This window comes from Alosa pseudoharengus, unplaced genomic scaffold (assembly GCF_046254945.1).
Source record: "Alosa pseudoharengus isolate Yale_2024_CS ecotype anadromous, Long Island Sound unplaced genomic scaffold, YU_APseudo_1.1 YU_APseudo_1.1_scf_9, whole genome shotgun sequence".
Classification (NCBI taxonomy): Eukaryota; Metazoa; Chordata; class Actinopteri; order Clupeiformes; family Clupeidae; genus Alosa; species Alosa pseudoharengus.
In genome coordinates, this window is record NW_027468881.1 from 25,947,097 (window position 1) to 25,962,096 (window position 15,000).

General features: G+C 43.5%; 1 protein-coding gene across 1 annotated transcript in view; it reads left to right on the top strand.

The window, feature by feature from the left end:
• tmdd1 (transmembrane and death domain 1) overlaps positions 1–1,772 on the top strand; it is a 5,422-nt gene extending 3,650 nt beyond the window's left edge. The window contains exons 4-5 of the mRNA XM_076277252.1: positions 947–1,096; positions 1,438–1,772. Coding sequence (XP_076133367.1) covers positions 947–1,096; positions 1,438–1,772 — 485 coding nt within the window. The remainder of the gene's footprint in view (positions 1–946; positions 1,097–1,437) is intronic.
• The last annotated feature ends 13,228 nt before the right edge of the window (positions 1,773–15,000 follow it).

Genomic DNA, 15,000 nt, shown 5'->3' on the forward strand with positions numbered 1-15,000 from the left:
CACTTTTTTTGTGGGGGGGGGATAAAAACATCATTCACACTCTGTGACTTATATAATGAAATAACACAAGAACATCTATTTTTAATGCTGTCCAAACTGATGAATCCATCTGAGCATCTGAGCTTTTTTTTCTCTCTCTTTCTATCGTTCTTTTTTTAACAATGCTGTGAAATATTCTACACAATGCTGGTCTCGGTGCTGGCACACACTGGATTGTGCTGTGCAGGAGACTCCACACTCAAGTGGCGTCGGATATGGCAAGGTGTAAATGATCTGACAGCAGGCTCACTGGAGCCCGCACCAGATTCACTACCGACCATCTGCTCCTTTCATCATCCAAGAGAGGAACGAGGGACAGAGAGGGAGACAGAGAGGGAGAGAGAGAGAGAGAAGAAGGGAAGGAAAGAGGGGGAAAAAAGATGACAAGCGCGACAGCCCAAGAACATCCTTCAGTCAAAGCGAAACGCGTGGCACTAGCTGAAAGCAATCTCCTCTCGAATGGAGAGGATGAATTCATGGCAGATACAAAAGACACAATTACGAACGTTTTAATTGTCAGCCGGTAAATGACTCGCCTTGAGAGATGTCCACTCAGACGCTGTAGCCTCGTGCAGATTAATTAGCCGCCGCTTGTGCTACTCGTTCATGGCCTAGAGATGCCAGTCTGTCTGCCATGTTTATTCTTGGTCCTTGGCATCCTGTCTCTTTTCATGCCATTTCCTGTCTGGACTTTATTTTTTTGTTTGATTTGTTTATATGTCAAAAACAGGGAAAGCTCAGATTGTGCAAATATATGACATGAGTAATCGCAAATGTTTGTTTGGAAGCACTGGCTGCATGTTTGAGAAGCATGCTTGAGATTGAGAGAGATTAAGAGAATCTGTGTGTAGAAAATGTCACGTGTTGCATGACAACTGACACCCAACGCTGTGTGATGTCCCCCCAGAGGTTGCCAAGAACATAAACCAGGCCAAGGCCCTGAGCCTGCAACACTACGTAGATGAATACCACAGTCGCATCGAGCAAATGGCATTGGAGGATAAGAGCGCCATCAAAGAACAACACACACACACAGTGAGAAGTTCGGTACGGCGATGTAAGTAACCTACAAACACTACAAGAGTACATTCTTAAGGATTATGGCCTGCATTCATAATGTACAATTTACATTACTGGTCTAATGATCCAAGTAATGCATTTAATTATATTTTCATTGAAAGTAAGTCTTTAGCAAAAACACATTCCCTGTTAGAAGAGATGATACATTAAATTCATATTGGACTCAACATTTAGTCCACATTAAATTAATTTCCTCTTAGGGATCAATAAAGTATCTATCTATCTATCTATCTATCTATCTATCTATCTATCTATCTATCTCTAATTCATATTGGACTCCACTTTGGTGTTTTATTTTGTTGCTTGGCTGGCTGGCAGTGAGAGATTTAACCTGGCGGGACCTGGAGCTAGTGGTGGAGCGAAGGCCAGTGCCCCCCAACCCCCGCGGCCTGCTGGACGGGGTGTGGCCCCTGGCATACGGCCTCCTCCTGGGCTTCTCCAGCGCCTTCGTGATGAGTGTGTCCACTCTGCTGTTGACTGTGTGCATCTGCAACAGAGCCCAGAGAGACTCCGCTGGCTGCAGCAAGAGAAGGAAGAGTGGTCACCTTCTGAGGGATCATCGGGGTGGAGGTCTTCTGACCAGTGTTGTGACGTCATCAGAGATGGCCACTCAGGAGTTGCAGGAGACACCTCTGCTCATCGGCAGTGAATAACAAGATAGCTTGACAAATACTTGCCACTGTAAGAAGTATGAATGTATAGTTTTATGAAGAAAATAAACCATAATCGGTTCAGATTTCCCTCTAAACCTATAACAATTCAAACCTGAGACTCAGATCTCTTTTCTTCCTGTCTGCGTACAAATGATATTCCCTCAGGAGGATGGGGAGAAAGTAATTTCCTCGCTAAAACCACTTTTATTACATAAAACGAGATCTACCTAAAAGCGCCCCATCCAAGCGTCTCGGGGGATGACAGAGAGAGGCTGTTAAAAACGTGGTGAATTCAGAATAATCAATGGATCACTTTGCCGCAAGATAAGCCTTTACAGCATTTGAGTTCAGCTATGTCACATGTCTCCCTCAGTTCCTGGGTAAGAAAGCTCAGTATTTTTGGCAGGTTTTTCAGAGAAATTGGATGATGTTTGGCTGTGCAAAACTACTTGAACTTCAACTACTTCAACTAAAACATAGAAATGTGTGATTAAACGTTTTATTTCCTGCATTACTAATAATCAGAAACCACATCCTCAATCATATCCAGAAGTGATTGGAACAGCTATGATACACACCAATGTGTCCAATGTGTCTAATTGGATAATGAAACTGAAATGCTGTCTAGCTGCCCAGAAATGTAGACATTGTTTTAGGGGGTTGTGAATGATATTGTATTTCCTCTATGGGAGCATGGGATCCTGTCTGACACACTGGGACCGCCCATATCCAGCCACAGTTTTTGGTTTTCCCAATCCAGGCTAGCCCTCTGAAGCCAATCCAAAGGGGTAGTGATTATGACACTGTAGACTCCCAAACTCAACAACAGGGCTGTTATGTCCAAAACACATCAAAAGAGGAGGATAGGATGTAATTATTGTGGCTGAATATTGCAGGATGTGTAATGTGAAATAAGCTTGGTTGTTGATTGGCCACTGTAAAAAATAGCCTACTTATGGCACAAGGAATATAACATCTTTCCTATGTTTGTCTGAAATGGACCCTTCATATCAAATAACAGCAGTATTTTTTAAAATATTATGTACAGTTAGACATGGTAATTAATAGTGGGTACCAGCATTCTGGTAGTCTGTACTTACTTAACCTCAACCCTGAACCTACTCCTAACCTTCTGCAACACACCAAAGTTGTTCTAGTCTACTTTAGTCAGTGTCAGTGAAATTGTGTAACACTGCAACAAAAGCTGTGCAATTATGCTACCCGAGGCTTTCTTCCGCTTCATTTTTCCACTTAATTCTTTCATCTGACCTCTCAGGTTGAAGAATGTAAGAGCTTCTGAGGAACCCACAAGAAAGACAGAAGGCCATACTACAGCACTGACTGTGTGCCTGTACAGACACAGGAACAGTTCTTGTCGCTTAGTAACAGACTCAGAGAGTTGGTATCTCACCAGCACCCCATTCTCTGTACATTGAAGTGAAGTGCTTCCTCTGTTTCTGAAGTTCTGTTTCCTCCTCATCTCTGCTCTCTCTCTCTCTCACTTCTTCTATAATTGAACTAATTACTTCATTATACAAATCTTGCCTAATGTGCTTCAGGAACCAGACAGCTTGGATTAATAGTGGTGCTAAGCGGCAATTAGAGGCAATTAGTTCATAAATCAACATCTAAACAAATTAGGGGGCTGTGGAGAAGCAGGCGTTTGCTGGGGCCCGCGTCTGGCCTATGGGGCACGGCCCGCAACACATTCAAGATGTCAGAAGATGGATGCTGAGGGCTTTCGGCCACGTAGACAGCAACTTCATTTCTCTTACGGAGACAGCGCAGATGGATCAGGGTGGTGTGCAAAGTCAAATACTGCATGACTGCGGAGATGTAGAAACTAGCAGCATGTTAACAAGTCCCATTCCCCAACATGAAAATCACGTACAGCACATCCAAACAGTGCTAAATCTCCATTATGAAGATCCTCGCTTCTTTTCTCATGTTATATGTCATAAAGTTTTATCAGAGGCTGTACAACTACCACAGCATCTGCATTTTAAATAGCTAGCTTACTTGCCTTGACAGATAAACAAACAGTTAAAAACGTATGAACCAGCACCCACACATAGGGTACTGGTAAATGCTGCATTTGGCGACAGATACAGTCATACGACACATACCTTAAGGTCACACTTAAACTCCTTCTTACAGCAGGATTAGTTGTGGGCAATTCCATGCAAAACTGTCATGTCCATAACGCCAACTAAATCCCATGGTATTTGTATGATGCGAATGATTATATGAAACGTTCTTCTTTCACCAAGAAGAGTGAATGCTCAAATTTCAAGTAATCATCATTCACATCATACCATACCATGGCAATTGTGTTGACGTTATGGACGTGACAGTTTTGCGTGGAATTGCCCTTGTGTGTTTTGTGTATGACACTATTGCACAAACAACATGTGATCTGGTCACAATGTACAGTACACGAATACTACTATGAATAAGAATTACTTTAGCAATTTGCATGCAAACTAACACACACATACAAGTAAAATAAGTTTAAAAATAAAAAGAAGAAAAATATGTCACATCAGTCATCAGCCACATAACTGGCATAGAGGTGAACAGTTATAGTGTGATAGCCATCGGAAGGAATGACATTTTGTGTCTCTCAGAGGAATATTTGGGGTAGATTAGCCAGTCACTGTAGGTAATCTTCAGCTATCAAGCCTGTCATTTAGTGGATGAGAGGTGTTGTTCAGGATGCTCATCAGCTGGTGCAGCATCCTTCTCTCTGCCACCACCACCAATGTGTCCAATTGAATTCCACACCCTATGACAGGTCCGTGTAACGCTTATCAGTTCAATTTTCTATTCCAAAACTTAAAAATGGAAATTGGAAAATGTATGTCAATTTCCTAACATTGTGTTTTTTTGTTCGCCAGGTAAATACGCGAGTAAGATTTTGAAGTCGTTTTTTTTTATTTTGAGCTTGATAGAAAATTGGATATTTGAAAAAGTAGAAATTCGGAAAGGTTCTGTTCTGTATCTGCATGCGTCTCCGAAGCCAACCCCCTACAAACCCTCGCCGCTATTCCCTGATTAGTGGCTGCGTGCAGAAAACGCAGACGAGTCGTTGCGTTTCTGTGGGCTTTAAAATGGGCGAATGTTTGCTATCTCAGCTCATGTACATTTTGGCAGGTAGTTGTAAAAATGTAGGGGGGGGGGGGGGGGGGCTGTGGTTGTACACATTCTGTGGTTGTGGAATCTACACGTTCGGTGGTTGTACCGCTGCATTAAAAATAAAAGTCCCCACGTTACAGCTGGTCCAGTCAACAGAAAAGCTTGATGCTGAACCCTCGAGCAGCTTAAGCTCTCCCTGCTGCTCAATACGCTCCAATATGTGTGAGCCGAGCAGTACTAAATTAATTCATGATTTTCTCTCACTTAGGTAGTTTGTCCTAGGCTATACTGATGTTGTCACTCTGCTCTGCTTGTGAAGCTGACCCTAGGAGGATTCAGCGTGGACTCTGCATTACAATTTACAACAAGCAGAGGGGCATGACCACTGTAATTACAGAATTAATGTTACTATTGTTGATGAGAAATGTAGACACTATGTGTTGTGGGACAGTAACACTCAAGCCTTATGTGCCTAGTTTCCCCCAGCATTTCATTTATATTCAACTCTGTAAGTTGGAGCTGAACTTTATCATTAAACTGTTGATGATCATGCAGTTTTGTGTAGCCTACATGACAATCAATGTTATATTTGCACCAACCCGGGACCTAGTCAATAAGAGATTGATGTTAGAAATGATTTACAAGAATATACAAATAATATCTTCCATAAAAAGGTATGTTAGAGTACATACAACAGGTCAAAGCAAATGTAAATAAATACCAACAGACAATAGGGTCAGGTCAAACCAAGTGTTTTTAATAGGACAAACAACCTATGTGTGACAGTGTGATGTTTGTGCAGGGGGCATAAACATCACACATGTTTTGAAACCTACTACTTAAAACTAAAAATATTTAGGTAAGTGCAGTACATTGTCACTTGTGTTTCAATACAGCGTCAAACAAAGCTGTGGGAAATTAAGCTATGGACAGCTAAGTATTAAGTTATGGACAGTTTGCAGAGGAAAAAAAAAACAATGCTACCTTTTTTTGCTGCCCATACTATACCACGGAAAGGTGTTCCTGATGTCCTGTTTGCGAACAACCTGCGGACATCCAGAGTACCTCTGGAGCTACTTCCACCTGCTGAAGTTGTGGCAGCACATTACATCGCTGAAGGCGGGCACCTGACCCAACCCACAGACTTTGGGCATGACCCTCTGTATGGGAGTGCAGATTTACAGCAGCTGCTGTACATTCACTTTTCAACAGCTTATCCCAGCTTTGAAGACATCTTCTACAGCACAGTCATGGGGGACAATGTTTTTTTCACACAGGCCCCGCTTTCATACATTGATATTACAAACAGACTCAGTAGGAATTACCTTTAAACTTTCCATGAACTATGTCACATCTGTTTGCAAGAGAATTGTGAGGTTTTAATGCAACAATGTTCCACACAGTCCTGTTAATTTCCCACAATATGCGGCCTATTACTGTTCTTAAAAGGCAGCACTGTTTGTTGTTTTTTTCTGCAAACTGTCCATAACTTTAATACTTGTGAGGTTTTAATGCAATAATGTTCCACACAGTCCTGTTAATTTCCCACAGCTTTGATTGACGCTGTATTGAAACACAAGTGACAATGTACTGCATTTACCTAAATATTTTTAGTTTTAGTTTTAAGTAGTAGGTTTCAAAACATGTGTGATGTTTATGCCCCCTGCACAAACATCACACTGTCACACATAGGTTCATGTTTGTCCTATTAAAAACACTTGGTTTGACCTGACCCTATTGTCTGTTGGTATTTATTTATTTACATTTGCTTTGACCTGTTGTATGTACTCTAACATACCTTATTATGGAAGATATTATTTGTATATTCTTGTAAATCATTTCTAACATCAATCTCTTATTGACTAGGTCCCGGGTTGGTGCAAATATAACATTGATTGTCATGTAGGCTACACAAAACTGCATGATCATCAACAGTTTAATGATAAAGTTCAGCTCCAACTTACAGAGTTGAATATAAATGAAATGCTGGGGGAAACTAGGCACATAAGGCTTGAGTGTAACTGTCCCACAACACATAGTGTCTACATTTCTCAGTGGTCATGCCCCTCTGCTTGTTGTAAATTGTAATGCAGAGTCCACGCTATTGAATCCTCCTAGGGTCAGCTTCACAAGCAGAGCAGAGTGACAACATCAGTATAGCCTAGGACAAACGACCTAAGTGAGAGAAAATCATGAATTAATTTAGTACTGCTAGGCTCACATATATTGGAGCGTATTGGGCAGCAGGGAGAGCTTAACTGCTCGAGGGTTCAGCATCAAGCTTTTCTGTTGACTGGACCAGCTACGTAACGTGGTGACTTTTATTTTTAATGCAGCGGTACAACCACCGAACGTGTAGATTCCACAACCACAGAATGTGTACAACCACAGCCCCGCCCCCCCTACATTTTTACAACTGCCTGCCAAAATGTACATACATGAGCTGAGATACCAAACATTCGCACATTTTAAAGCCCACGGAAACGCAACGACTCGTCTGCGTTTTCTGCGCACAGCCACTAATCAGGGAATAGCGGCGAGGGTTGGTAGGGGGTTGGCTTCGCCAGCAGCCTAGAGACGCATGCAGATACAGAACAGAACCTTTCCGAATTTCCATTTTTTCAATTATCCAATTTTCTATCAAGCTCAAAATAAAAAAAAACGACTCCAAAATCTTACTCGCGTATTTACCTGGCGAACAAAAAAACACAATGTTAGGAAATCGAAACACATTTTCCAATTTCCGTTTTTAAGTTTTGGAATAGAAAATTGAACTGATAAGCGTTACACGGACCATGACAGAGCTTGCTTTCTTGATAGGCCTGTTCAGTCTGTTAGCATCCCCAAAGATCCTTAATATAAAAGTGAGGGATACCAGAGACGGTTGATATAATTATAATTTGGTGGGGGGCACAAAGGCCACATGTCAGGGCACCAAGGCCAAAGTTAACTATAGTAGTAGGCTATAAAAATAATCAAAGTTGTATTTAGCCTATTCACAGCAGTAGACCTGCATCACTGTATGAAACATTACAAAAACATGAAACATGACATATTACATAGAACTGTAAATCATCTGATCATCTAATATTTAGATGTCTAGGCTATATTTAATATTTATATATTTATATTTGGCCTGTTATGGAATCATGTATTGAACAATTTAAGCACAGCTCAGCTTTAAGAAACTCAAATAGCCTAGATGCATGCTTAGCATTTTTTGATCATTAAGACTCCTTTCACACTCTTACTCTGATTTATCCTCTGATTTTAATTTTTACCTGTATCTAGGCAATATTTGTAACATTTATTTTGTATTTGGCCTGTTATGAAATCATGTAGAACGATTTAAACACATTTTGAAACCGAAAGACCAAAGTTGGAGACATAAATGTAGACCTTGCTGCAAATTACATTTTTAATTTAACCAGAATACTCTGGAACGACTTACTGTACAGGGGACTGCTTTACACCTTTGTGTTCGGTAAGGTCTGCTGTTTATTCTGATATATGGTTTGTCATGTGTTGAACGAAGGGTTCGTGAAGTATTCCATCGAGATGAATGGGTGGGCGTAGCACCTTATGTTGACGTTTGTTTAAATGTAATCATATTGTGTAACGCCGGCGCAAAAGACAGTGTTAGCGTTCTCCCGCGCAGGGGATCCTGGGATACGAGAGCGAACATTTGGGGGGGTTTATGTCGTTATTCTCCTTAGTTTTGTGTGTAATGTTAGCGTCTTTATTGTAACATGTTTCCCTTTTAGTTCTCCCTCGTGTGTGATCCTTTTTGTGTGGGAGGCTGCGTCCTCCCCTGTATGTGTAGTGTGTGTGCGTGCTTGACCTGCCCTGTTTGCATTGTGTTCTGTGTCTGTGTCCCTGCTCTCATGCTCAGTGAATAAACCTTTTGATTGGACAACTGTGTGTGTCGCTATCAAATCGTCACAATATTATTTACTTTTCTCGCGGACCGTTCACCACAGCAATTAGCGGCTAACATCTTTTAAAAGCTGAGAAAAAGCTCTTTCATGTGATGTGATACATGTGTCTGTGTGATGAGTAGCCTATGCTTATAGCGATCGCGAGTATTTCAACTGAGAAGAATGGGTGAATTTGGACGAACTTGCGCTGTCTTTAAGTATACTTTTTTGATCCCGTGAGGGAAATTTGGTCTCTGCATTTAACCCAATCAGTGAATTAGTGAAACACAAACAGCACACAGTGAACACACAGTGAACACACAGTGAGGTGAAGCACACACTAATCCCGGCGCAGTGAGCTGCCTGCTTCAACGGCAGCGCTCGGGGAGCAGTGAAGGGTTAGGTGCCTTGCTCAAGGGCACTTCAGCCACGGCCCACTGGTCAGGGCTCGAACCGGCAACCCTCCGGTTACAAGTCCAGAGTGCTAACCAGTGGCCCACGGCTGCCCATTTTCTCCACTGTGTAAGACTGAATTAGTTTGTGCTGTGATGCTAAGATTATTTTGACAGGCCATAGGCTAAATAAAAGGCTATTAAACGGACGCAAAGCAGAATATTGAAAGAAGGGGACACCAAGGCCAACGCAAGGGGCAAAGACGTGACTGCCGTGAAATTACTACCCTACAGACGGCAGTATCTTTGCATTGCACCATCGGATGTCATTTTCAAATAATGCCCGTCAACATTGCATTTTATTATTATTGTTGTTATGTGTTATGTGTTTTTTTTTTTTTTTATATGAACATAAAAAAATGCGTTGGTCTCGAGGACTCGGTCGGAAATTGCGAGTCCTTTTCCTCCCACTGTGGTCCGAGACCGAGTCAAGACCGAGTCTTTGAAGGAACAAGTCCGAGACGAGTACGAGAAAGCAGAAATCGGTCTCGAGACCGGTCTCGAGTACTACATCACTGAGCCATACCCTGGAAATTGAGAGTTCTCACGAGAGCACAAATTGAATTTGCTCAGCGAGTAACTCAGTAATGATGGTCATTACCCATGCCCTTGAAACCGAGCTGCACCAATCACATCGTTGTATCTGATATAGGCAGGCCAGAGGTGAGCTAAACCGATGACAACAGCATTACCTATGCCGTTGGGGCCGAGCTGCACCAATCACATCGGTGTATTTGATATAGGCGGGCCAGAGGTGAGCTAAACAGATGACGACAGCATTAGGCTACCCATGGCGTTGGAGCAGAGCTGCACCAATCACATCGGTGTATCTGATATAGGTGGGCCAGAGGTGAGCCAAACAGATGACGACAGCATTACCCATGGCGTTGGAGCCGAGCTGCCCATTTTCATTACTCATAGCCAGATCCTAAATATTTCTATGGATGGCCATGGATTTTTCTTCCTACAGATACAGGTCTTGTTATAACCTCTCTGTACATTTTCAAAGCTTACAATACTTCGGTTTGTCTGTAGAAACCCTCACCACACTACCACGGAAGTGTAATTATATTTTGAGCATTGTTAGTGGTATAAATTAGGCACTGTTAGCACCACTGTAAGCCCATTCAGTGATAATGCAAATAAATGGTTTTGCTCAAAACGGCACCAATTAATGTAATTTTGCTCTCAATCAAAAGTTTGAAGTTGTTAACTACTGCAAATAGACCCTAGGTTGTTTTTACTCTGGAGTTACACTTTAATTAACATCACTGTAGAAATCTGCTTTCACTTTGACATTGAAGAGGGGATTTTAGTAAATTATTTTTAAAAAGGGCAAATTAAATTGATCAAGATTACATTTATAAAAGCAGTAAAAGTGGAAATATCTAAAGGGGGTGAATACGTTTTATAGTCACTGCATGTACATCAGTCACAATTTGCTAGCAAGTTCTGTATTCCATTAGCCTCCCTAATGTTCTGCATGGAGTTGTACGTCACACCCCTGGAGCTCCCCATCCGGGCCTGCTGCTTTGTCTAACTGGAGTCCATACAGTTGCCTCTTCACCTGGTCAGCTGTGACATTCAGTGATAGTGGCTAGGGTGGGGGTTAGATAGATGTTGATAAGTGCATGGATGATATCAGACCATTTCTCATACTGATATATGTATGCAAATCATTATTACTATAGGGTGTAACTAGACCCTCTCAAAGGAGCTCAGCTCAATTCTCATCCAAGAGAGAAATCCATTTATCTCACTTCTGTTCACAGAATGTGCCAGTCCTTCCTTCCAGTCTTCTTGCTTACATCAGCCATTCTGACTTGCATGAATTTTATCTCATTCAACAGTCAAGGTTGTTGTTCGCTTCAGCAAAATGATGCAAGATGTTGCTAACATTTGTTATGATTGAAGACACATTTTGTAGAAAAAATATTAAGCTTTGAAACCACTGATTTGTAAAATCTGAAAAGTACAGTGCAATATGAAGTGGTTACCAACATCAGCATAATGCAAATGCTGAAAGAGCTACATCAACATTGAAAGAGAAACAAGGTGCAGAAAGTAGGTTTGGGTCATTGAGGGTAATGTATACTTCTGTGGACAGTCTGCTGGGCACAGTGCAGATGATACAAAATTCACCATCAGCATCGTCCATACAGACAATGCAGCACCAAAACTACACTTTCGTCAAAGACAAAATCTAATTGTAATGTTGTTAAGTTAATTGTTTTTTTTCTCTGCATATATCTATGGTTTGTGCAACATCACAACTACATTTTCCTAATCTGAAATGTCTGTAGTCCTTTGTACGGAAGGACACTTACAAAGGGACTATTGCACCTTAAAGGAACAGTATGTAGGAAATAATGGAAAATAAATTGTAACCATTCCAAAAATGATCACCATATGTTGTCAAAGAGTAAGGAAACGCGATGAATTGAAGTAATGGCTTATTTGACAACATTACTATAACCCACAAAACCCCGTAAAACACATGAAAAAAATGAGTTACGGGCGGAATCTCTTGGAATTTTCGTTTATGTTTTGAACGATTAATTCTAGAATAGCGTATTAATAATGGACTGGCTGTCTTCCTATTTGTGTTGCCATATTAGCAAAGGCCTACTGTCAACTTGCTGTCAGTTGTAGTCATGAACGCCTACGAGGGGCAGGCAAATTTCCAAAATTAAAACAAGAAACAAATTAAGTGGACATCGGAGGAGCTTCCTGAGATGGCGACGTCTTCGTCAAACGAAGAATATCAAGTCTGACGCAGAGCTGGCCATATTTCTCCACGACAGGTAGCCTAAACTTCATCTGCATCGCTAACTTTAGCTAAATATTGTAACGTCGGCGCAAAAAGACAGTGTTCGCGTTCTCCCGCGCAGGGGATCCTGGGATACAAGAGCGAACATTTGGGGGGTTTATGTCGTTATTCTCCTTAGTTTTGTGTGTAATGTTAGCGTCTTTATTGTGACATGTTTCCCTTTTAGTTCTCCCTCGTGTGTGATCCTTTTTGTGTGGGAGGCTGCGTCCTCCCCTGTATGTGTAGTGTGTGTGCGTGCTTGACCTGCCCTGTTTGCATTGTGTTCTGTGTCTTGGTCTAACTGTGTCCCGGCTCTCGTTCCCAGTGAATAAACCTTTTGATTGGACAACTGTGTGGTTAGCTATCAAAACGTTACATTGGTGTCAGAAGCGACTTACGAACATGGCCTCCGCTCAGCGAGAGAAGCTGGGAGCGGGAGACTTCACCGCTGGGTGGAGGCCCACGCAAGAGGATCCAGAGAGAGCCCTGGTAAAGGCTACTAAAGAGCTTGAGGCCTTCTATCGTTACCGCCGCCGGAGGAGAGGAGCTATCGCCGAGACCTGCCTGCTGCCATGGGAGGAGATCTGGCCAGATGAAGTGGTCGCGGAGAAGATGACGCTGGCCTGGGCGCTGACTCCACGGCGAGCCGCGACGCGTGTGCAGAGCCGAGGGAGTGCGGCGAGGAAGAGGTTGCTAGACGATGGACGGTTGGCGGAGCCGCTGAGGGCAGCGAACTCACGACGGTGGGGCAGGTTTTGACGGAAATGCCGTCTGAACTTTAAAAAAAAAACTTTTGGGTGCGTGTGAGAGGCACCGTGCTGTGTTGGCGCCCGTTCTAGTTGGCCTGTTGGCCGGCGCCTTTTGAAAAAGTTTGTGTGTGGAGTTCGATAACACGACCATCTCGGGGGTCGTGCCTTCGCCGAGGCCGCGAAGGAGTGGAACGGGCCGGGAACAGAGCAGTACGGCTCTGCGAGATGGCAACACGAGGAGGGACGCCGAAGACGGTAGCTGCAGCGGGAGAGCTCAGCGCGGTCCGGTTGCTGTGGAGTCGGTGCCTGTCTGTCCTGGTCGGCGACTCGACGGAGCGGAGTGGCGTTGGCGCAGCTTCATCTGGCCCCCCTCGAACCCCGGTGCTTGGTACAGTGTCGACGGTTGTAAGGCCACCTAGGGCCCCGTCTGGAGAGGAGGAGTGCCGCGGTGTCACGCCGCGGAAAGTGCAGCCTGAGGGCGGCTGCTGAGAGGGAGCTGGTGACGAGCGGGTCGGCCACGTGGCTGCTAGCACGCCCGTACTGGATTGCTAGCAGCGTGGCGCCCCGTTGAGTGAGCTCCTGCGGCGTGCACCCCACGTGAGTTGGCGGTACTGTCGCACTGAACTGAGTGGCGGGCGACGCGCGCCGACGTTAGCATGTGGCTACCTCGTGGGCATTGCCGAGGACGGCAATGGCTTGTTGGGGGAGCTGTGTAACGTCGGCGCAAAAAGACAGTGTTCGCGTTCTCCCGCGCAGGGGATCCTGGGATACAAGAGCGAACATTTGGGGGGTTTATGTCGTTATTCTCCTTAGTTTTGTGTGTAATGTTAGCGTCTTTATTGTGACATGTTTCCCTTTTAGTTCTCCCTCGTGTGTGATCCTTTTTGTGTGGGAGGCTGCGTCCTCCCCTGTATGTGTAGTGTGTGTGCATGCTTGACCTGCCCTGTTTGCATTGTGTTCTGTGTCTTGGTCTAACTGTGTCCCGGCTCTCGTTCCCAGTGAATAAACCTTTTGATTGGACAACTGTGTGGTTAGCTATCAAATCGTTACAATATGTTACGTTGGTTAGAGAGGTATTTTTTGTTTTGACCGTTTTCGTAATGTGTAGCTGGGTCATGGTTGGAGAAACTTTAAAGCAGCTGCAGGTTCGTTCAGCATGATGCGAACTTCTGGGTACTCAGATTAGCTGCAGGTCAACTAACGTTAGCTAAGTCTTCATTACATCTGGCAACCCAGAAGAGGCTTGCGTCTGGTAGTCTTGAGAACGTTCACCAGTGTTTTGATTTTGGCCTACAGAACGTTCGGTAACAATCCTACAAATCGCTCCTTTAAAGGTCCTGGTCACTGACCTGACGTTTTGGCTAGACCGATACATTTAAAGAGGCCGTCAGGAAATCTTTGGCTGGTCCTCAGCTCAGCGGCTTGAGCACTTGTCCGTGCCACTCTGACGGTTGCTAAATCTTGAATGGCCATTCTTCATCTATATTTTATTTACCAAGCTCTCACTCAACATTCATTGATACACACAAAAATCACCCAGGGGGAATGGGGAATATAAGGGAATGGAGGGGTTAGACTGCAGTGCATTTCGGAGAAGCTGAAATCTTTGCAACACAACTCAGATTACCACATCAGTTCTTCATCAACATCATCCCCCACCAAGACCACCACCACCACCACCACTAAGACTCCCACCCACCCCCTCAATACACCAGGCAGGAGTCCACTAGCTGCCATGTGGCAAAGATATCTCCTCAGGAGGGCATTTGTTAATCCACTGCATGCTTACCCTGAGGCTACCAAACCACTGGCCTTGGTGCTGCCACTGCTGCCCAGCTCCATGTGAACACAACCATTAGCATAATAAAGGCTGTTTGTTTACAAAACACAAGACTGTTGAATCAAATAGGCTAGTAAATGAGGGTAAGAATCTCAGCTTTGTAATAGTGGATGTCATCTCAGACTTGAGTTGTTGAAAGCACAGAAATACAATCTCACAAATAGTCATTGACGTGTAAGAATTCAGAGTCCAGTAATATCAACTATGGAAAAGCCTGTAGTTACGCAATGGAGACCTTCATAATGCATGGTGTTGGACGTGATATATGAGCTTTACATTATTTACAAGCATAATACATATTCATGTGCATAATCCACCCTTGGAAA